Consider the following 23,774-nt stretch of genomic DNA (forward strand, 5'->3'; position numbering starts at 1 on the left):
GTAAACCAAAGCACACATTTTCTCTGCAATGGCAGTAATGGAGATGGTTCCAAATTCCTCTCTTTACAGGAGCAATTAATAATCCACATGCACATGTGCATGCAAGGATAACAGAATTCTCTTGGGAACATTTTCTGGATGGTACAATGGGTTCAGCAATAAATGAAAATCCCTCCAACAAAATTGCAGAGATCTGAATCAAAAGTTGAAAGTACTGGGAACACACAGCATGTCAGAGTGTACCTGTGAAAAGAAAAACAGAACCAATAGTTCTAGATATAATGCTTTTTGAACAGAAATATTAGCCTATTTTCCTTTTTCATAAATGCTGTCTGATCTGCTGTGTATTTTAGCATTTTCTATTTCTGTTACTAGCTTCAGTTTGTACATAACTGTAATTAGTCTGTAACTTAAAAGGTGCCAATATATATTTAACTCTCCTAATTTTCCTGTCACCCACCTACACGTGTGGTAATTTACAGGAGCCAATTAACCTGGCAGCACATCTTGGGAGATGGGAGGTGCTGGTGCCCTCCTGTGCACACACAAGATCTCAAGGAGAATGTGCAAACTCCCCACAGCCAACACGAGGTCAGAATCAAATCCAGGTTGAAGGAGACAACAGCAGCAGCACTACCAGCTGTGCCAATCTCATTTAGAACTTTAGAAACCCATTCTGAATTCTGTAAGAGTCAAGGCCTAAGATTATTATGTCAGCAGCTTATTTCACACTAGCAATATTTTAAAAATAATAATTACATTGTCTTCTAAATTTCAGATGACAGAAACTGATCCCAAATACAAAATTACAGTGCTCATTAACAAACTCACCTTAAATAGGTCATAGATTTCTCCAAGATCTTCAGTACTAAATGAAACATCTGGTGCCACAACTCTGAGCTACAATATACATTAATATTAAATTACTCATTGGGCCTTCCTTTAACTACAAAAGCTAACAACTTGAAAATAAATCTATTAAATTTTAGTATGGTGCAGAATTCACAAGCTTCAATCCCATCAGCCATACGTGAACCCCCTATCTGCTTGACCAATACGTCTCCTTATTGCAATAAGAAGCTTATTGCCTGTAATTGTTCCTTCTCCACATTCATTAACTTCTTTAGCTTCAAATTTCTGCTTTAATTCATTTTGCTCACGTACCCATGGGATCCCACTAATATGTCACTCTTACCTGACAACTTAATTATCTGCGAGGTCATTAAAATTCATTATTACACAGAACTTTTGCACTTCAATATTGCTTGCCACATTGTTACACGAGTTTGTAGCCACCCCTTCCTGTATATTAAATTGCTTTAAAACTAAAGCATTTACATAATAGTATGCAACAGAGAGCGCAGGATTAAACTTTGAACCTAAAACTTGGTTGCTAGGTCTGTAGTACTGAAGGAATTTTGAAGTGAAATCTTCACCAAAAAGCACTGTAACAAGATCTTCAACAATCAATACAGTGAATAACAACAGTTTGATTTTGTGAACGATAACAGTTTGGATTCAAATTATTTTTCAAATCTAGATCAAATTATGTAGAAAGTTCTTTCAATTATTAAGCTTTACTTAGTGATTAATAAACCCTTCTGTCATGAGATTTTACTTCGGACCCAAAAAAGTAATTCCATATAAACTTATTTGGCATAGCAGCTTCATTTGGCAATATATAGTACTTTAATCAGAAATCATGTGTGAAATGCAAAGCTATGCACTTTATAATGATTTAAATGAATGATCCCCTCCCACCCCCTTAAATTGCAGCATCATGAAAACTTACCACATTTTCTTTAGTGGTATCCTCCAAATGCTGCAAAACTCTTATTCTGTGTCTGCAGCGCATTTGCTCAATTTGACCAACATGAATATCCCCGAATTTCTGCATATTTGACAAAAACAAATTTGAGAGAACTTAAAATGTAGCAGAATGAGGACCAACTCAAGTCAAAGAGGGCCTTTTCTGGTCAACTGCCAAAGTTTGCATACCAGCAAAATTTAAAGCTTGATGAGGATCATTAATAACCAACACCATAACCACAAACCAACAGGAGAGATAAGCAAACCAATTGTAGCATCCTCTCACAGACCAACATTCTCAGCACCATAGGTTCTATTTAAATTCAGCCAGCTCTCTATTTTGAGCTCTGTCTTGGCAAGAGATTATTTGATGGACAGAGGAAGTGATTCAAGAATATTCTCAAAAAAGAATATGACAACATCTCCACTGACTCATGGGAATCCCAAAATTCTAGATTCTGGAATGGTTCCAGAGCACTGGAAGATTGTAAATGTCACTCCACTCTTTAAGAAAGGAAGGAGGCGAAAGTAGGAAATTATAGGCCAGTTAGCCTAACTTCAGTGGTTGGGAAGATGTTGAGTCCGTTATTAAGAATGAGGTTTCAGTGTACTTGGAAGCACATGATAAAATAAGCCAAAGTCAGCGTGGTTTCTTTAAGGGGAAACCTTGCCTGACAAATTTTTAGGAATCCTTTGAGGAAATAATATACAGATTGTCAGTGTATGTTGTTTACTTGGACTTTCAGACGGTCTTTGACAAGGTGCTGCACATGAGGCTGCTTAACAAAAGAGCACATGGTATTACAGGAAAGATACTAGCACGGGTAGAAGCTTGGTTGACTGGCAGTTGGCAAAGATTAGGAATAAAGAGGGCCTTTTCTGGTTGACTGCCGATGTTCGCATACCAGCAAAATTTAAAGCTTGATGAGGATCATTAATAATAATGAAAATAATATAAATAACAAAATAGGAAAACAAAGCTAAAAAGTTAAATGGTAACAAACAAAATCAAACAAGATTTACTGCAGCTAAACACCATGGTTAAGAAAGGGTACATGCTCAGCCAATACAAGATAGCCCTTATTGCCAGTCAAGGGTTGACATGGACATCCAAGTAAAACACTTGACTTAGCCAAGTATAAAAACATTATTCCCTGGTGTTCACATTTTGCACATCTTGGAAGCACAGCATTCAAATAATCAACTTGCAATCAGAATTTGATCTTCACATTCACACATGAAATACAAAATTAAAAAGGATATACTGTAAAAATAATATTCATTCTTAAAATTGGAATCCGCAAAATGACCCAGACATCACTAAGCAGCAAGCTGATGATAAATGGAAGTTCTATTAACTACTTCCTACAGTATTTCTACTTAATAAAGTGTCAGTTTTGAATGTACTAGCATACATTAGTCTCATCATCCCATCGCAGTACATCCAGCTGTTACTAGCACTCTCATAACAATATTTCCACACTCTAATTATTTGCAGCTAAACAAATTTTACAGGACTGCGAAATCAACATGAAGAATTGGATTCCACAATGCAGGCTTCCCTTATCTGGAGCCTCTATTCCAATTCTAAAATCTGAACTTGTTGCGAGTTGCAGTTAGTCAGCCAGTTCACTGAAAAATTATTGGACAGCCATTATGGAAAATAGATAGAGCAAGCTTCTACAAAATGACTTTTTGCTGATGCTCCTGCAGTAGAGTCCAGGGATTGTTATTTTGCACGTGGATGCATTATAACTAATACTTTTTCCATTGATGTTATTGAAACAGGAACTTTCCATTCTCCAACATTAGCTCAACAAGCACAAAAGAAATGTTATGGACAATGCTACCTTGGTGCTAAAGCTTTGCTCTGCCTTGACGGCTATCCACGTCTAACACTATACTCTCCTTTAATTGTTAAATACATGAAGCGTGGGGAAACTGTACTTGGCCAACTAGCCTTAAGCACTGGTCCTTTAATTATCATCTTAGCTTACTACACACTGCAGACCCCACAACAATAGAGCACGAATAGCTCACCTCGTACGAATCCCTAATTAGATCAGATATCTCCATTTGCTGAACAGGCTCTTTATCATCACTCGAAACATGTTGCTGGGCTATTTGTGGCAATGGACTCTCTGGGTTTCTGATGTGATCAAGAAACCTACAAAAAAAAAGTGATACGCTTTTTTTTATTTTTAAAGTTAAAATTATAAAACTATATTACAACTCAAGAATAAATGTGGCAAACCTGCTGAGGATTATCAAGGCTTGTCCATCATCTTGGCAGCGACACAACTGTTGTGTGTTGGCATCTAGAATAGCCAAGCCCACCTGGAAGATCACCTTTATTCCATCATAGAAGAAGCAGTCAACAATGTTTAGTGCACTCTCCAGGGGTATAATACTGAGAAACAGTGTGAGGAACCAGGAAAGGGATATGGATGCTAAAGAAGTCAAGGCCATCTCGTGTTCAGCTAATTCTGGCAAATTCTCTTTAACAAGTTCTTCAAATACAGCTTGGTCAACCTGTGCACCTGGAAAACAAGGCACAATGTGGGGTCAGTGATAAAATAGTAAAACAAGGCTGAAAAGGAAACTATTTACATTTGGAAATTAAGTAACAAGTGCAACAATGGACTCGTGAACAACATGCACAAAATACTGGAGGAGCTCAGCAGATCAGGCAGCATCTAAGGAAAACAAGCAGTCAACATCTTGGGCCAAGACCTTTCATCAGGACTGAAAAGGAAGAGGGTATAAGAAAAGGGTAGGGGAAGTTTGAGGAGCAGGAGCTACCCTGTCTCTTTCCCCTCCAAAGTCCTTGCATCCTGCCCTTCACCTTCCTCCCTCTGGTTCACCACCTTCTCATTATTCCATGGTCTGCTGTCTTAATCAGATTCATGTCATGGCAGGGGTAGGTCCCCCACCCGCCAGCAAAGGGAGGTTTAATTTACTACATACCTAACTAGCAAGGCAGACAGGCACAGGGTTGCTGACCTACATCACAGTGAGAAACATCATCTGTCAGTCAATAAGAAATTAGATAGATCAAAACTATCCAATAAAAAAGGGTCAACCTTTGCCAATGTTATGCACTTCTCTGGCAGGATTTTGTTTTGTCGCTTTTTAAAAAAAAAACATTGAGTTCTGATGCAAAGCCACTTAACTAAAAACATCAGCCCTGTTTTCCTCCAATGAGACAGCCTTTATTGCCAGCATTTTCGGCTTTTATTTCAAAGCTACCCATCCAACTAGCAGTCAGGCTCAGATGTTATTCCTCAAACTGAAAGCATGAGATTATAATAACTATCCAGTGTTTTAAGTGTTAAAATGCCATAACCCTGTAAGCATAAATACAATTATATTCTTTCCAATATTAAACAGATCTGAAGATAATGTAGCATTTATTAAATAAAGTTGAAAGCAAAATCAAAATATATAATGTAACAATGTGAAAGATGTAAATAAAAAAGTAAATTTTGATAGGCAATACTAGTATTTACACAATTAGACCATAATTAGGCGGTCTCTGGCAATAAATGTCAGATTCACCATCCTCTGGCCAAAGAAATTCCTCCTCAACTCTTCTGTTCTGAGTATCCCTCTGCTCCTAGACTCCCCCACTATAGGAACAATCCTCTCCACTCTATCTAGGCTTTTCAATATCCGATAGGTTTCAATCAGATCTCCCCTCATTCTTCTAAACTCCAGTGAGTACAGGCCCAGAGCCATCAAATACTCCCCATACATTAACTCTTTCATTCCCAGGATCATTCTTGTGAACCTTCTCTGGACCCACTCCATTGCCAGCACTTCCTTTCTCAGATAAGGGGTCCAAAATTGCTCACAACACTCCAAGTGTGGCCTAATCAAAGCTTTAAAAAGCCTCAGCATTATATACTGACGTTTATATTCTAGTCCTCTCAGAAATGAATGCTCACATTGCATTTGCCTTCCCTACCACTAACTCAACCTACAAGTTAATCGTCAGGGAATCCTGCATGAGGACTCCCAAGTTCTTTTGCATCTCTGATTTCTAAATCTTCTCATTGTTTAGAAAATAGTCTATGCCTTTATTCCTTCTACCAAACTGCATGACCATTCACTTCCCTACACTATATTCCATCTGCAATTTCTTTGCCCATTCTGTCAATCTGTTTAGCTCTTTCTGCAGACTCCCTACTTCCTCAACACCACCTGTGCCTCCACTATCTTTGTATCATCCGCAAACATGGCCACAAAGTCATCAGTTATGGCATCCAAATCATTGGCATATAACGTGAAAAGAATTTCAGAATCTAGTGATCCTTGAAAGATCATTACTAATGCCTCTACAATCTCTTCAGCTCCCTCCTTCAGAACTCTGGGGATGTGTAGTCTATCTTGTCCAGGTTACGTATTTACCTTCATAATTTTCACCTTCTCCTTAGTAATAGTAACTACACTCCCTTTTGCCTCCTGGCACACAAATTTCTGGCATACTGCTGGTGTCTTCCATAGTGAAGACTGATGCAAAAGACTTATCAAGTTCATCCGCCATTTTTTGTCCCCCACTACTATCTCTCCAGCGTCATTTTCCAGTGGTCTGAATCCACTCTCGCCTCTCTCTTACTAATTATATATGTGAAAAAACTTTTAGCATCCTCTTTTATATTATTGGCTAGCTTACCCTGATACTTCATCTTCTCTCTCCTTGAAATGTATTACAGGAAATTGTTAGCATCTTTAATAGTAATGTGTGAGCTAGAGTCGACAGCGAAAATTTAATTCTAATTTTAATATCGTTTTTATCCTTAGACCTAAATCCAAAGCAACTTGAAATTCAGGAAGGATTGCTGGCCGAAACAGACTTCTCTGTAAATAGGCCGACAAGATGAAGGTCCTAACCAAGCGCAAAGTGAACTGGACAACTCAAGTAATCGTGTACATGTGGGAATTTATCATATGAAACATTGTACAAAATTGTTTCATTGTAGGTTGTCATTATTTCAAAAAAAATTTGAATACCCTCATCTGCAGACAGAATGTTTACTCTTTTGTCTTGCAAATCAGGATGTTATTACAATTTATCAAATATAGTACCATCTTTAAAGGACAGGACTAACAGTGTTGCTTGTGAGCAGTTGTGTTTTTTTTTTGGAATTACGGGTCTGATTAGCTATGAAATATTTGTACTTCGGGAAGTTTTGGACTTCTATGCACACACAAAGTGAAACAGAATCAGAATCAAGTTTGTTAATCACTGGCATGTGACGTAAAATCTGTTAACTTAGCAGCAGTTCAATGCAATATACAATATAGATGAAAAAATAATAACAAGTAAATCACAGTATATGTATATTGAATAGATTAAAAGTTGTGCAAAAAACAGAAATATATATTAAAAAAAGTGAGGTAGTGCTCAAGGGTTCAATGTCCATTTAGGAATTGGATGGCAGAGGGGAAGAAGCTGTTCCTAAAGTGCTGAATGTGTGCCTTCAGGCTTCTGTACCTCCTACCTGATGTTTAAGTGTGAGAAAAGGGCATGCCCTGGGTGCTGGAGGACCTTAATAATGGACGCTGCCTTTCTGAGACACCGCTTCTTGATGATGTCCTGGGTACTTTGTAGGCTAGTACCCAAGATGGAGCCGACTAAAGTTACAATCCTCTGCAGCTTCTTTCGGTCCTGTGCAGTAGCACCCCCGCCCCCCACCCATACCTAACAGTGATGCAGCCTGTCAGAATGCTCTCCACAGTATATCTATAGAAGTTTTTGAGTGTATTTGTTGACATACCAAATCTCCTCAAACTCCTAATGAAGTATAGTCGCTGTCTTGACTTCTTTATAACTACATTGATATGTTGGGACCAGGTAAGGTCCTCAGAGGTCTTGACACCCAGGAACTTGAAGCTGCTCACTCTCTCCACTTCCGATCCCTCTGTGAGGATTGGTACATGTTTCTTCATCTTACCCTTCCTGAAGTCCACAATCAGCTCTTTTGTCTTAATGACGTTGAGTGCCAGGTTGTTACTGTGACACCACTCCACTAGTTGGCATATCTCACTCCTGTACGCCCTCTCGTCACCATCTGGGACTCTACCAACAATTGTTGTATCGTCAGCAAATTTATAGATGATATTTGAGCTATGCCTAGCCACACAGTCATGGGTATATACAGAGTAGAGCAGTGGGCTAAGCACATACCCCTGAGGTGTGCCAGTGTTGATCGTCAGCAAGGAGGATATGTTATCACCAATCCACACGGACTGTGGTCTTCCGGTTAGGAATTCGAAGATCTGAGTGCAGAGGAGGTACAGAGGCCCAGGTTCTGTAACTTCTCAATTAGGATTGTGGGAATGATGGTATTAAATGCTGAGCTATAGTTGATGAACAGCATCCTAACATAGGTGTTTGTGTTGTCTAGGTGGTCTAAAGCCGTGTGAAGAGCCATTGAGATTGCATCTACCGTTAACTTATTGTGGCGATAGGCAAATTGCAATGTGTCCAGGTCCATGCTGAGGCTGGAGTTCAGTCAAGTCATGACCAACCTCTCAAAGCATTTCATCACTGCATGACTTACCAGAATGCCCGTTCTATCAAGCAGTGGCACAGATCAGTTCATATCTGGCTCTCAGCTTTATGCTGCAAAGAACTGGTGTAAGAATCAGAACCCTGATCCTACAGTAAAGAAGGATCTGAACTCACTTTACTTTATTGCTTTTCTTTATTTGTTAGTACTTTTAAAAAAAGCTTTTAATTATAATCTTGAAAAAAATCCATTTTAATAGGTTAAGAATTTCACTAATTATTGGAGATAATTCAAAGGCCTTTTACAGGCAACAGACTAGTGCAGGGCCTCTGCACATGCAGTCCAAGCCAATCTATGTTTAGAAACTCTACCTGGCTTGACTCCCATCAGGTGTAATGGTTCAAAGCTGTTCAGCCCACATCAATAAAAATAAAGGTCAGGAAGTCCAGGTCAATTTGGCCAATCCCAATATCCAAGTCATTGTGATTCCTGAGATCTTGGATTCATGTTATATTGTTAATTTACTTCAGTAAGAGCTTCAATCCACTATCTCAAGCAAGTCTAAATGCACATTCCAGTGTTTACATTCTGGGACTATTACAGGTTCTACTGCAAACTAATTCAAAGAAAACAATGCTCCAACTGTAGCCATCCTTTGTTCACAAGCCCAAAAGCCAACAATAAACATTTGAATAAGTTCTCATATTTGAAGTCGATCATTGAGAAACAAAGATTTACCAATAACTCTACGGTTGAAGTAATCTGGGAGCATTTTCTCACAGACAGCTACTAGCAGCCAAAACGCTTCTTCCTCCTTGGCATATAATAATAGGACAGAGGTCAGAATATTCATAGACTGTGGGTAAAGATAAAATAAATTCTGGTTTAGGTGCACAGCTGTAAGATGATGGCCCAAGTATTAAAATGACAAATTAGGATGCATTTCTACTGAAGATATTAAACATTCAAATTAAACTGCCCCACCAAACCAAGTCAAACACTTTTACAGAATTATTCCATTTCCCCCCACATTTTTTATTTTGCATACTTTATATACTTTACACAGATACAATGAAACTCATTTTACACACACACACACTTGAACATATAATAGGCTAGAAAATTTGATGCCTTAATGATTTCATTGAAAAATTCATATGTCTATAATCATTTTTATATCTAAAGGAAAACTTATGTACCACGGATGACTGAAAAGGAACATTTGAAGTAATTTGCATAATACAATGCAATGTTAATGATATTTTCATAATTTAGTATAGAGTTTCTGTATTTGAAGAAAATAGTTTGAAATCCATTTTACATTGGTTTGATTCATTTCTAACATATTCTAAACTTATTCCCAAGTTAATTGAAAGACCTTAGTACTTTTACTATTTTCTTTCATTAAAAATGAAGTGTCTACCTGGCAATAGCCTATCTTAGGGTTCCTGTATGCATATGCTGTCAGTACTCTTCTTAATGCCGCAATTCCAGTGTCACTCTGAAACGCAGGGTGCTCTGGCAGAGAACGATGCAGGTCACGTTCAATTTCCTCTGTTGCCAGGCAACATTTGCCCATAGATTTATCCACTAGATTAGCATAGTAATCAGGATGTGTAGCTTTATCAGTCACTGCATCTGGCAATAAAAGTGCAACATTATATTCATGTACATTGAAAAATGACTTTACTAGTTACATTTTACACAGACAAATAAAGTAAAGTTGTTGAATTTGTAATGAGCAAAATCAAATGAAGAATTCATATCCTGATATAATTTTATTTAGCTCTTACATACTGAACTTCTTCCATGCTTGAAATGAAACTTAAAAAAAACATGGACTTGCTAACTTTATTAGGATAATAAAATTTTCTAAATAGAAGTTTGGAATTGGCAATTTCTAGGATAAATTATACAAAACAAGTCAAAATAAAGGAAGATAATCTATACAATCATAGTTGGGAGAATATTTTTAGATGACTACAAGACATTTTTCTGGATCCTATTTCCAATTGAACATGGATAGAAACATAATTCCATTTGGCACTGGAAGGAAGACTATTTAAATAATTGAGACAAATTGAATAACTGGCAAACATAACAGTTAAGTACTTGTTATCACGCACATGTTTCTGTAAGAACAATTGTTATCTATTTTTATTCAACAATGAAATCTGAAGTGGAAGCACCATACCAAGAAAGGGTAAAGTTCTGCATGATAAAGAAAAGTTTTGCACTAAAATGTTGATCGACGGATCAGTATCAGGAAGTCATCAAAAATATTCCCACTGAATAAAAAGGATGTGGATTACAGGGTGAAGATGCATTAGAAGTGCAACATAGTAGATTCCAATATGGAGTAATTATTTTGACAGGTAAAAAGAGGTAAATATTCAAATATGCTGAAGGATTTTTTATACAAATGAATAAAGTTCAATATGCAACTTCTCTATAGTCTAAGTGTCTTAAATAAAGCTTAAATAACACAAAAACAGACACACCCACGCAAACAAAATGCTGCAGGAACTCAAACAGGTCAAACAGCATCTATGGAAATAAATAATCAGTTGCTGTTTTGGGCTGAGACCCTTCAGCAAGACTGGAAAGGAAGGGGAAAGATGCCAGAATAACAAAGTGGGGGAGGGGGGAAGGAATACAAGCAAAGTGATAGGTGAAGCAGGTGGGTAAGGGAAGGGTGGCGAAGTAAAAAGCCAGGTGGTGATAGGTAGTAAAGGTAAAGGGCTGGATAAGAAAGAATCTAGTAGGAGAGGAGAGTGGACCATGGGAGAAAGGGAAAGAGGAGGGGTAGCAGGGGGTGGTAATAGGTAGGTCAGAAGAGGTAAGGGGGGCCAGAGTCAGTAAATGAAGAAAGAGGAGGAAGGGGTGGGGAAAAAATTACCAGAAACTGGAAAAAATCGATGTTCATGCCATTAAGTTAGAGACAACCTAGACAGAATATAAGGTGTTGCTCCTCCAACCTGAGAATGGCCTCGTTGTGAAAAGGATTGAATGGCGTGTCATATGAAGATCGTTTGATGGCTCTGGGTCTGTATTCACTGGAATTCGGCAGAATGAGGGGTGACATCATTTAAACCTATTGAGTAGTCAAAGGCCTCGATAGAGTGGACATGGAGAGGGTGTTTTCTACGATGGCACAGTCCAAGGCCAGATATCACAGCCTCAGAATAGAGCGGTATCCTTTCAAAATGGAGATAAGGAAGAATTTCTTTAGCCAGAGACTGGTGAATCTGTGGAATTCTATGCCACAGGCAGTTTTGGAGGCCAAGTCTTTATGTATATTTAAGGTAGATTCCTGATTGGTCTTTATGTATATTTAAGATACATTCCTCATTGGTCAGGGCACGAAGGAATACGGGGAGAAGACAGGAGAGTGAGGCTGAGAGGAAAAATGGACCAGCCATGATAAAATGGCAGAGCAGAATCGATGGACCAAATGGCCTAATTCTGCTCTATGTCTTATGGTCATTGTGGCAGAAAAGGAGACCTTGGACCATCATGCCAGAATGGGAATTGGAACTGGAATAATTGGCCACTGGGAAACGCTACTATTTTGTGGATGGACCAAAGGTGCTCGACAAAGCAGTCCCTCATCTAGGTCAGGTCTCACCAATATTGAGGAGCCCACACTGGGAGCACCAGATACAGTAGATGACCCCAACAAACCCACAGGTGAAGTGTTGCCTCTCCTGGAATGACTGTTTGGGGCCCTGAATGGTAGTGAGGGAGGAGGTGAATGGGCAGGTGTAGTACTTCTGCCGCTTGCATGGATAAGTGTCAGGAGGGAGATTATTGGGGAAGGACAAAAGCACAAGGGAATCATAGAGGGAGCGATCCCTGCGAGAAGAGGGAAAAAAAAGGAGAGTGGGGGAGGGTAAAGATGTGTTTGGTGGTAGGGTGGCGGAAGTTGCAGAGAATGATATGTTGGATGTGGGGGCTCAAGGTGAGAACAAGAGGAGCTCTATCCTTGTTAAGATGCCGGGAAAGTGCAAATATCCAGGGAATGGAGGAAATGTGGAAGAGGGCAGCATCAATGGTGGAGGAAGGGAAACCACATACTTTGAAGCAGAGGCCAGACTAAGAGTGGGCCACTGGTCCTCCAGGTTCGGAGGTTCAGCTCAGGGCTAACAACCTTACTGGTCAAAAAAAATTGTTACGAAAACAGCAATGAAGAAACATCCGTGTATGATGTCCTGGAAAGGAAAGCCTCATCCTGGGAACAGATGTGGCAGAGAAAAAGAAACTGAGAAAAAGGAATAGCATTTTTTTACAGGAGACAAGGTGGGAAGACGTATAGTCAGGACAGCTATGGGAATCCATCCCATGGCTATCTTGACTAGGCCTCTTCCCACCCCATCTCCTTTAACTGATTCCCGTTGCCATCTTGACAGTTGAGGTAACACTTCACCTGCAAACCTGTTGGGGTCATCTACCGTGTCTGGTGCTCCTGATGCGGCCTTCTCCACATTGGTGGGACCCTTCCCTTTTCTTCATTCCTCTTAACTCTTAACTGGTCCTCTTAACTCTTCTCCTATCACCTCCCCTTGCTGTCCCTCTTCCTTCCGTTTCTCACCTTCTTTTCTGGCTCTTTACCTTTTCCACCAAACAGTTCCCAGCTTCTTAATTCATTTTCCCCAACCCCACCCAGCTGGCTTCACCTATCACCTTCTAGTTTGTACTCCTTTTCTTCCCACCCCACCCCCCCGCCCCCAATCTCCCATCTTCTTATTCTGGCATCTTCACCCTTCCTTTCCAGTTCTGATGAAGGATCTCGGTCCAAAAAGTTGACTACTTATACATTTGCCGCCTGACATGCTGAGTTTCTCCAGCATGTTGTGTGTGTTGCTTTGGATTTCCAGCAACTGCAGAATCTCTTGTGTTTACGTAAAGAGTGAAATTGGCCATCTCATTGTTGGCATAAAATGACTTCCATGATTATGGGTGTAATGACAAAACTGCAGTCCCAAGAAATTGCCACTTGTACAATTTTATGTGTGTATACTGTATTACACAAACTTAAAAAGAATGAGTAACAAAGGAGGCTGTTGTGACTTTATAAAGGTTCCAAGTTAAGCAACTGTAATCACAGATTGAAAGTGAAAAGTTCCCAGAAATACAAGAATACATCTCGATATTGTGAGAATTAAGGAGGAGGAAATGTTAGATATTATGGAATGCAAAAGGATCAAGGAATCCTCAGGGTGGTATCCCAGGTTGGCTTGTGAAGTAATGATGACATAGCTGAGGCCATGATGGACTTATCTGATTCTGTCATTACAAAGATCAGGACTAAACAGGACAAAAAAAAAGCAGGATACCAGCAAGGGATCACGTTAGGTTAAAACATCTCAGCAGATACTACCAAAGAAGGTCAAGCAAATGGTCAGAAAAGCAATTAGTCCAAAACGGCTCCAAGCAGAGCACAACACTGTCATAGGATATGGAGAATTGTGTGCCTCAATGACCTGGAGAGTTATGTTGGCTGGAGTCAGGGTCTTGTGCTCTGGCTCTTGGTACAGTCACCCATGCCAAACAGTTCAAAGGGTAGAGGTCAGAATAAGAGTGGTCCAGGTTCAGGGGTTCATCTCAGGGCTAACAACCCTGACTGGTTGAAGTAAATTGTTACGGAAACAGCACTGAAGAACCCCTCTATCTCTGTGTGGGACATTATGGGCAGACAGAGATAGAGGACCTTCATTGCTGCCCTAAACGCCAGTAAGCAAGTCCTAAGCAGATGAAGATAGCATGATGAAGACTTTCTACGTAGAATCCTGGAGATTCTACACACCTGTGTACCCTTGAACCTCAAATTGTAAATGACTGGCAGGGAAAATATACAAAAGCCTCGATAGCAGTAGATGGTTAGGGAGAAGTCATGTGTGGATTCATGCAAACTGCAGCTTAATGCTTTGGTTAGTTCTAACGAGGACCAAGAAATGGAACTAGGAAGAAGAAATGCATTCAAGGAAACAAGTGAAGCATAACCTGCTTCCTGTTGTATTGACCTCCGAAAGTAATAACAATTACATTCTGTTAGATTTCCTAGTTACTTGCAATACCTCTATTCCAACATTTTGCATATCATGCACTGGGGCACATGAATCCAGCTCTAATTGTTTAAATAATGCTTAGGAATTTTCCAATGTGGCAGGAAAAATAAATCTTTTTCATACACCATGCCCATTTGGTCTCTGCCAATTCTGTTAACTTATCAACATCCCTTAATAACTTGCTAATATATTATTTGCAATTTACTTTTCTACTTATTTGTATATCAGCAAATCTAGCACTTTTGCCCAGGGTGCTTTTACACATCCAGTTTGAGACCCCACCACGTTTCTTGTGGCATACTACTCATTACAACAGGAAGATCCATTTACAATATCCCTGCTATTTTCTTCCAGTTAGGCAAACATACCAATACATTATCACTTGCACTATTAGCTTTTTTTTAGGCTGGCTGGTGGTGCAGTGAGATCAGCGCCCGACTCCAGAGCGAAGGTTCCCGAGTTCGAATCCGGGTCGGGCCATCCCCAAGCACGCTTTCCATCCGTGCCAGGTTGAGTGTCGAGCTAGCCACTCGGCTTCGTAAAAAAAATACAAGGGTCGAGTCAGGAACGTTCATAATGTGACCCAGTTAATCCTGACACCACGTGCCAGACAAGAATAGCTGAATGTCTGGTACGACACGCTTAAAAAAAAAGCTTTTATTTACAATTTTCATGATGCACTTTATGCCTTGTAAAAATTTCAGTATATTCACCTGCTCCCCTTCAACATCAGTCTGATACTTAGTCAAAGAAATTCAATAAATCCATTCAGCATGATTTCCTTTTAAAAAAACACCACGTTCACTTGTACCGAATTACTTTTGTTTTTTCTTCTAAACATCTTCCTATAATAACTCAGAAAATGTATAGCCTGAGTGGTTGACAGTTGGGTTCAGCTGTTCTCCAATATTGGCAATTTACTTGCAAACATTGCATCACCATTCATGGAGACATCATCAGTACGCTGTTAATTTGAAAATTAATAACACACTGATGATGTCTCCTTGTGTGGTGACGAAGAATTTGCAATTAAATTGCCAAAATCAGAGAACAAATCAATCCAACCATTTACCTATAATGTATTCAGTAATAGACTTCCAATATGATAGATAATTAACATATCAATTATATTATCAGCTAATCCTCCAGCATGATGTACAGTCACATTATAACTTAACAAGTACTCTCTCTTTAGGTGCAAGGCAATTGGATTATTTTTAAACAGAACAAATAAGAAAGGAGAGAAAGAGCAGCACACACAAAATGCTGGAGGAACTCAGCAAGTTTGGCAGGATCGATGGAGAACAGAGAGTCAATGTTGTAGGCCGAGACCATTCATCAGGACTGCAAAGGAAGGGGACAGAAGCTGGTAAAACAGTGCAGGAGGGGTTGGAGTACAAGGTGGCAGGTGACAGATGAGACCAGGTTGGGGAAAGGTGATTGGGTGGGGAGGGGAAATGAAGTGAGAAGCTAGGAGGGGATAGGAAGAAGGGATAAAGGGTTAACCAAGAAGGAATCTGACAGGAGAAGACACTGGACCATGGAAGAAAGGGAAGAGTGGGGGAATCCAGAGGGTGGAGATGGGTAGGTGAAGAGAAGAGAGGGGGCAAGAGGGTAACCAGAATGGGGATTGGATAAGGGGGAGGGGGGAAGAGTAGAGACTAAACTGAAAGTTTTAACAGTATACAGGGATTCGACTGATTAAATAGGAAGATTACATTTCACCTGACTAGGGAATTGGCAGTAATACATCAGTTTAAAATGACTGCAAATGGGTAATGGGTGAAGTTTAGACACATTCCAAGCAAGTTGTTGCCTGGAATGCTCTGTCATAGAAATTTAGATGAAGACCATTGCATTTTTTTTTTAAAAAAACACTTCATAAAAATACAGGATTAAAATGGGTTATGGGGAGACGTAGGGTAGTGAGATTATTAATGGATTGCTCTTGTAAACAGTTGACACGTCTAATGGCCTTTGCCTGTGATGTGACGATGGCAGCTACATGAAATGATGACCAGCATCAAACATTCATTTGACAAGTCAGAGATACAGTGCAAAATAGGCCCCTCTGGCCCTTCCTTCCAGCCACGCCACCCAGCAATCCCCTGCTTTAATCTGAGCCTCCCCACAGGACAATTTACCACGGCCAATTAATCCACCAACGGGTACGTTGTTGAACTGTGGGAGGAAACCGGAGCACCCAGAGGAAGCCCACACGGTCACGAGGAGAACGTACAAACTCCTTACAGGCAGCGGCGGGAATTGAAGCCATCTCGCCTGTACCGTAAAGCGTTGTGCTAACCACTACGCAACCAGACCACCCAAGTAATTTCAGAATATGAGACAAATGATAGCCTTACTTCAAATTTCTCGACAAAACTGTAAGCAGTAGTAATTTTATTTTACTTTTAAAATAACCAACATTAACATCCTTAAGTTGTTGCCATTTAGTGTTTGAGAGGAATATGAAAACAATGCATTAATAGTCATAGAATCAATCATAGAGCACTGCAGAACAGAAACAGTCCATGCAGGTCTGGCCTTCTGCCTATCCCATCTTCCTGGACCCAACCATAGCCATCTAGAACTCTCTCATCCATGTACCTTTCCAAACTTGTCCTAAACGTTACTACTGAACTTGCATCTACCACTTTCCCTTGCAGCTCATTCCACACCCCACCACCTTCAGAGTCATGTGTCTCTTCTCAATATCCTTTAATTCAAAGATCAAAGTACATATTTCACCTTTCACCATTAAACCCATGACCCCTAGTTCTAGTCTCACCCAAAATTAGGGGAAAAAGCCAGCAAGCATTCACCCTATCTATACACCTCAATTTTGTCTAAGATTCTCCTAACTCATGCTCCTCACCTATTCAACCTTTCCCTCGACTTAGATCTTCAAGTCCCAGCAACAACCTTTTAAGTTTTCTCTCCACTCTTTCAAATGTATTGATATCTTTCCTGTAGTTAGGTGACCTGACCAGAACTGCACACAATGTTTCAAATACAGCCTCACACAGGGAATACAGTGAGGGAAAAAAAAAGCACCAACAGTAATTTTGGGATTTTATGAATTGTGTGTGTATGCAACAAAGAAAAATGATAATTTTACGCAAAGCAGTTCAAGCTTGACATAGAGCATAGAAATCTACAGCACATTACAGGCTCTTCATCCCACGATGTTGTGCTGACCGTACAACCTACTCTAGAAACTGCCTAGAATTTCCCTAGCGCATTTTCTAAGCTCCATGTACTTATCTAAGAGGTTTTTAGAAGACCCTATTGTATCTGCTTCCACCACCGTCGCCACCAGTGTATTTGACATACCCACCACTCTGTGTGAAAAACTTACCCCTGATATCCCTTCGGTGCCTATTTCCAAGCACCTTAAAACTATGCCCCCTCACATTAGCCATTTCAACCGTGGGAAAAAGCCTCTGACTATCCACACGGTCAATGCCCCTTATCATCTTATACACCTCTACCAGATCACCTCTCATCCTCCATCGCTCCAAGGAGAAAAGGCCAAGTTCACTCAAGTGACACCCTCCAATCCAGGCAAAATCCTTGTAAATCTCCTCTGCTATCTCTCTATAGTGCCCTCATCCTTCTGATAGTGAGGTGACCAGAACTGAACACAATACTCCAATACTCCAAGAGGGGTCTGACCAAGGTCTTACACAGCTGCAACATTACCTCACAGCTCTTGAACTCAATCCCACAGTTGATGAATGCCAACACACCATACGCCTTCTTAATACTTAACAATACTGTCAATCTGCGCAGCAGCTTTGAGTGTCCAATAGAGATGGACCCTAAGATCTCTCAGATCTTTCATACTGCCAAGAATCTTACCAGAAATATTTAATTCTGTCTTCAAATTTGACCTACCAAAATGAACCACTTCACACTTATCTGGGTTGAACTCCATCTGCCACTTCTCAGCCCAGTTCTGCATCCTATCGATGTCCCATGGTAACCTCTGACAATCCTCCAGAATATCCACAACACCCCCAACCTTTGTGTCATCAGCAAACTTACCAACCCACCCTTCTACCTCTTCATCCAGGTCATGTATAAAAATCACAAACAGGAGGGGTCCCAAAACAGATCCCTGCAGAGCACCACTGGTCACCAACCTCCTTGTAAAATATGAACCTTCTACAATCACCCTTTACCTTCTGTGGTCAAGCCAATTCTGAATCCAAAGTAAAGGTCTCTATGGGCCCCATGCTTCCTTACTTTCTGAAGGAACCTTGCATGGGGAACCTTATCAAATGCCTTACTGAAATCCATATACACTACATCCAATGCTCTACCTTTATCAGTGTGTTTTGTTACATCCTCAAAAGAATTCAATCAGGCTCGTAAGGCACGACCTGCCCTTGACAAAGCCATGCTGACTATCCCTAACCAGATTACGTCTCTCCAAATACTCATAAATTCTGCCTCTCAGGATCTTCTCCAACAACTTGCCCCCACCACTGATGTCAGACTCACTGGTCTATAATTTCCTGGGTTATTTCTACTCCCTTTCTTGAACATGGGAACAATATTTGCAACCCTCCAATCCTCTAGTACTTCTCCCATCCCTATTGATGATGCAAAGATCATCACAAGAGGCTCAGCAATTTCCTCCCTCGCTTCCCATGGTAGCCTGGGGTACATCCCATCCGGTCCCGGTCATTTATCTAACTTAATGCTTTTCAAAAGCTCCAGCACATCCTCTTTCTTAATGTTTATATGCTTAAGCGTTTCAGTCCACTGTAAATTATCCCCACAATTGCCACAGTTTTTTTTCCCCTGGTGAATACTGAAGCAAAGTATTCATTAAGTACCTCCGCTACCTCCTCTGACTCCATGCAAACATTTCCAATATCGCAACCTATTGGTCCTATTCTCACACGACTCATCCTCTTGCTCTTCACATACTTGTAGAATGCCTTGGGGTTTTCCTTAATCCTGCCCAACAAGGCCTTCTCATGGCCCCTTCTGGCTCTCCTAATTCCATTCTTAAACTCCTTCCTAGCAACCTTGTAATTTTTAAGAGCTCTAACAGTATCTAGTTTCTTGAACCTATTGTAAGCTTTTCTTTTTAGCTAGATTTTCAGCATCCTTTGTACTCCATGGTTTTTTAACCCTACCATCCTTTCCCTGCCTCAATGGAACATACCTATGCAGAACTCCATACAAATGTTCCCTGAATATTTGCCACATTTCTGCCATGCATTTCCCTGAGAACATCTGCTCCCAAGTTCCTGCCAAATAGCATCATATGTCCCCCTACCCCAACTAAATGTCTTCCCAAATTGTCTGTTCCTTTCCCTCTCCAGCACAATGGTCACTATCTCCAAAATGCTCTCCCACCAAGAGATCTGACATCTGACCAGGTTTATTTCCCAATACCAGATTAGGTACAGCCTCTCCTCTACTTGGCTTATCTACATATTGTGCCAGGAAAACTTCCTGAACACACCAAACTCCACCGCTTCTAAACCCCTTGCGCCAAGGAGATGCCAATCAATATTAGGAAAATTAAAATCTTCCATCACAACAACCCTATTATTATTGCTCCATTCCAGAATTTGCCTCACTATCTGCTCCTCAATATCCCTGTTACTATTGGGGAGGCGGGAGGGGGGTCTATTAAAATAAACACCCACTAGAGTCATCACCCCTTTCCTGTTTCTGACCTCCACCCATAATGACTCAAGTAGACCGCTCTTCCATGACTTCCTCCTTTTCTGCAGCCATGACACTATCCCTAATTAGCAATGCCATGCTCCCACCTCTTTTGCCTCCCTCTCTGTTCTTTTTGAAACATCTAAAGCCTGGCGCACTCAGCAGCCATTCCTGCTCCTGAGACATCCAAGTCTCTGTAATGGCCACAATGTCACAGTTCCCATTCAAATCTCTGTAGTTCCACACCTGGTGCACAACTTAGGCCATCTTACAAAGAGAAGAGACATTGAAAGTCATTGTACATAGTTTGGTACAATAGTGGAGTGGGGAACTTAAACCAATCCAAAAGAAAGCACCATCTTGCAGATATACATTTTGTGACCTTGAGATGTTCAAAAGAACTACATAATCACTGAACTCCATGTTGGAATGCAGTCATTGTTCTTCTGCAGATAAACAATTTTTACTGTACTTGGTCCTATAGATAACAGCAAGATAAATATCTGGGTGTTGTTGTTCAGGTATGTTCCTTGGATGAGCACACTATTCCTTGCTCTCTTTTCGAACTATCTGAACAGGTGGTTGTTAACTTTAAGGGTAGCAGTAGCCAACAAGAGCCACAATGCAATGCTCCCTTACTGCAATGTCTTCCTATTTGCTGGAGACAGGTGAAAGGCTTTGTTTCTGAGCCAAGCCAGATTCTTCCACGGATCAGAGTCAGTCAAAAGGTGCTCACCTGAAAAAAGAAGCCAGAGTTCTCCTCGAAGACACTCTGGAATACCCATTGCAACCAGCTTCCTTATCTTCTCAGTCCGAAACATGCTGACGGTGCGTCCGTATTCCACAAAATGATCATACCATAATCGTTTTTTCACTTCTTCCATTCCCTAAAATTAACAATCTGCCATTAATTAGAAATATTACAAGAACAATTTAACAGGATTGCAAACCTAATGACCAAATGGAAACAGAGATTAAAGGCATTTTGTTACCTTATTAAAAATCCCTCTCTCATAACAAATCATCAGAACACCAAGATATAACAAATTACACATTGCACAATCCCAAACTTGGCTGCTAAAGGAGGAGATGTGGGCATGGATCTGCTATTCCCATCCTATATAAAACACAGTGCTACAGAAATGCTGACTGATGCTCCAAAAACCTCATCCCTGGGAGAGGAGGGATACCAAGATGGCTACACCTGGGAACAACTTGAAAGACTGACCCAAGACAGAGAACATAGTTGTCGGCTGACTATGTCCAAGTACGGGTGATAGGTTTAAGCAGTAGTAGTCGTAGTGAGTATTACACTTACAATACAAGACCATAAGCCACAGGAGCAGAATTCGGCCATTTGGCCCATCGACTCTGCTCCGCCATTTCATCATGGCTGATCCATTTCCCTCTCAACCCCAATCTCCCGCCTTCCACCCGTATCCCTTTATGCCCTGACCAATCAAGAATCTATCAACCTGTGCCTTAAATATACCAATGACTTGATTTCCACGGCCATCTTTGGCAATGAATTCCACAAATTCACCACTCTCTGGCTGAAGAAATTCTTCATCTCCATTCTAAACGGATGTTCCTCTATTCCGAGGCTGCCTGAAACTCCCCCACCGGAGGAAACATCCTCTCCACACCCAATCTACTGAGGCCTTTCAACATTCAATAGGTTTCAATGAGATCTCCCTAGTTTTTCAGAATTCCAATGAGTACAGGCCCAGGGCCAAAAACTCCTCATATGATAAGCCTCTCAATCCTGGAATCATTTTTGTGAACTTCTTTTGAACCCTCCCCAATGTCAGCATATCCTTTCTGCTCACAAAGCTCAAAGTAAAATTTATTATCAGAGTACATACATGTCACCAGTTACAACCTCAAGATGCTTTTTCTGTGGGCATACTTAGCAAATCTATAGAACAGTGACCGTAACCATCAGGAACTGTTAACTATAAACAAACTGCAAATGCAGATATAGATTAATAGCAATAAATATTGAGCATGAAATAACAATATAACAGAGTCCTTAAATTAATGTGGCTATCCCCTTTTGTTCAAGAACCTGATGGTTGAGGGGTAGTAACTGCTCGTGAACCTGGTGGTACGAGTCCTGAGGCTCTTGTAACTTTTACCCGATGGCAGCAGTGAGAAAAGAGCATTGCCTGGTGGTGAGGATCTTTGATGATGGATGCTGCTTCTCTACTGCAACGTTTCATAGATGTACACAATAGTTGGGAGGAGTTTTCCCTTGACGTATTGGGCCAAATCCGCTTTGTAAGATTTTCCGCTCAAAGGAATTGGTGTTCCCATACCAGGTCGTAATGCAGTCAGTTAGCACACTTTCTACCACACATCTATAGAAGTTTGCCAAGAGTTTTGATGTCATGCTGAATATCCACAGATTCCTGAGAAAGTAGTGGTGCTGCCGTGCTTTCTTTGCAATATTTGGATCCAGAACAGGTCCTCTGAGATAGTGACACCCAGGAATTTAAAGTTACTGACCTTCTCCACTTCTGATCCTCCAATGATTACTGGCTCATGGACTTACAGTCTCCCTCTCCTGACGTCTACAATCAGTTCCTTGGTCTTATTGACATTGAGTGAGAGGTTGTTGTTATTACACCACTCAGCCAAGGTTACAATCTCCCTCCTGAATGCTGATTCATCACCTCCTTTGATACAGCCCACAACAGTGGTATCATTAGCAAACTTGTACATGGTGTTGAAGTTGTATTTAGTCACACAGTCATAATTGTAAAGCAGTAGAGAAGGGGGCTAAGTACTCATTCCTGCACTGATGGAGATTGTGGAGGAGATGTTTTTGACAATCCATACTGACCAGGGTCTACAAGTGAGGAAATCCGTGATCCAGTTGCACAAAGGAGAATTAAGACCCATGTCTTGAAGTTTGCCGATTAGTTTTGAGGGGATTTTTGTAATTGAAGAACAGCATCCTGATGAATGCATCTTTCCTGGCCAGACGGCCCAGGGTTGTGTGAAGAGCCAATGAGCTGGCATCCGCTGTAGACCTGTTACTTTGGTAGGCAAATTGGGATCGATCCAAGTCACCATTCAGACAGGAGCTGATATGCTTCAACACCAGCCTCTCACTGTGGATACAAGTGCCACTGGACGATAGTCATTTAGACAAATTACCACACTCTTCTTGGGCACCAGTACAATTGAAGCAGGTGGGTACCACACACTGCCGGAGCGAGGGATTGAAGATATCCATGAATACACCACCACAGGTCTTCAGTATTCAGCTGGGTAGTCCGTCCGGACCAGACACTTTCCTTGGATTCACTCTCTTGAAACAGCCCACATGTCATCTTCAAATACTCAGACCAAAGGATCATCAGGGTTCCTCTCTGTTCTGGTGGTCAAAGAAAGCATTGAGCTCATCTGGAAGCGAAGCTCTGCAGTCCTCTGTGTCACAAGATTTAACTTGGTGGAGGTTATGGCATTCAAACTCTGCCACAACTGTTAAGCATCCTTTGTTGATTCCAGTCTAGTCCAAAATCTCCACTTCGCCCGAGAAATGGCTTTCTGAAGATCATACCTGCACCTCTTGCAGTATTCTTGATCTCCAGACTTGAATGCCTCTGATCTGGTGCTCAGCAGGTTCCAGATTTCATTGTTCACCCAGTGCCTCTGATTGAGGAAAACCCTGAACAATTTCATGGGG

The 23,774-nt window shown here is 40.8% G+C and overlaps 1 protein-coding gene across 4 annotated transcripts in view; it reads right to left on the reverse strand.

Annotated features, from left to right (window-relative positions):
- The window catches only part of LOC134349526 (TBC1 domain family member 8), a 105,277-nt gene that overhangs the window by 6,630 nt on the left and 74,873 nt on the right, over nucleotides 1-23,774 (reverse strand). For 2 of the 4 annotated variants that reach the window (XM_063053990.1, XM_063053993.1), the window contains exons 9-15: nucleotides 20,817-20,967; nucleotides 9,748-9,962; nucleotides 9,063-9,180; nucleotides 4,064-4,349; nucleotides 3,850-3,976; nucleotides 1,793-1,891; nucleotides 832-900 (exon numbers count right to left, since the gene is read on the reverse strand). In XM_063053990.1, the coding sequence (XP_062910060.1) occupies nucleotides 832-900; nucleotides 1,793-1,891; nucleotides 3,850-3,976; nucleotides 4,064-4,349; nucleotides 9,063-9,180; nucleotides 9,748-9,962; nucleotides 20,817-20,967 (1,065 nt within the window). The remainder of the gene's footprint in view (nucleotides 1-831; nucleotides 901-1,792; nucleotides 1,892-3,849; nucleotides 3,977-4,063; nucleotides 4,350-9,062; nucleotides 9,181-9,747; nucleotides 9,963-20,816; nucleotides 20,968-23,774) is intronic. The other 2 variants (XM_063053991.1, XM_063053992.1) reach the window with 2 other exon arrangements.

Source organism: Mobula hypostoma, chromosome 7 (genome assembly GCF_963921235.1).
Source record: "Mobula hypostoma chromosome 7, sMobHyp1.1, whole genome shotgun sequence".
NCBI lineage: Eukaryota > Metazoa > Chordata > Chondrichthyes > Myliobatiformes > Myliobatidae > Mobula > Mobula hypostoma.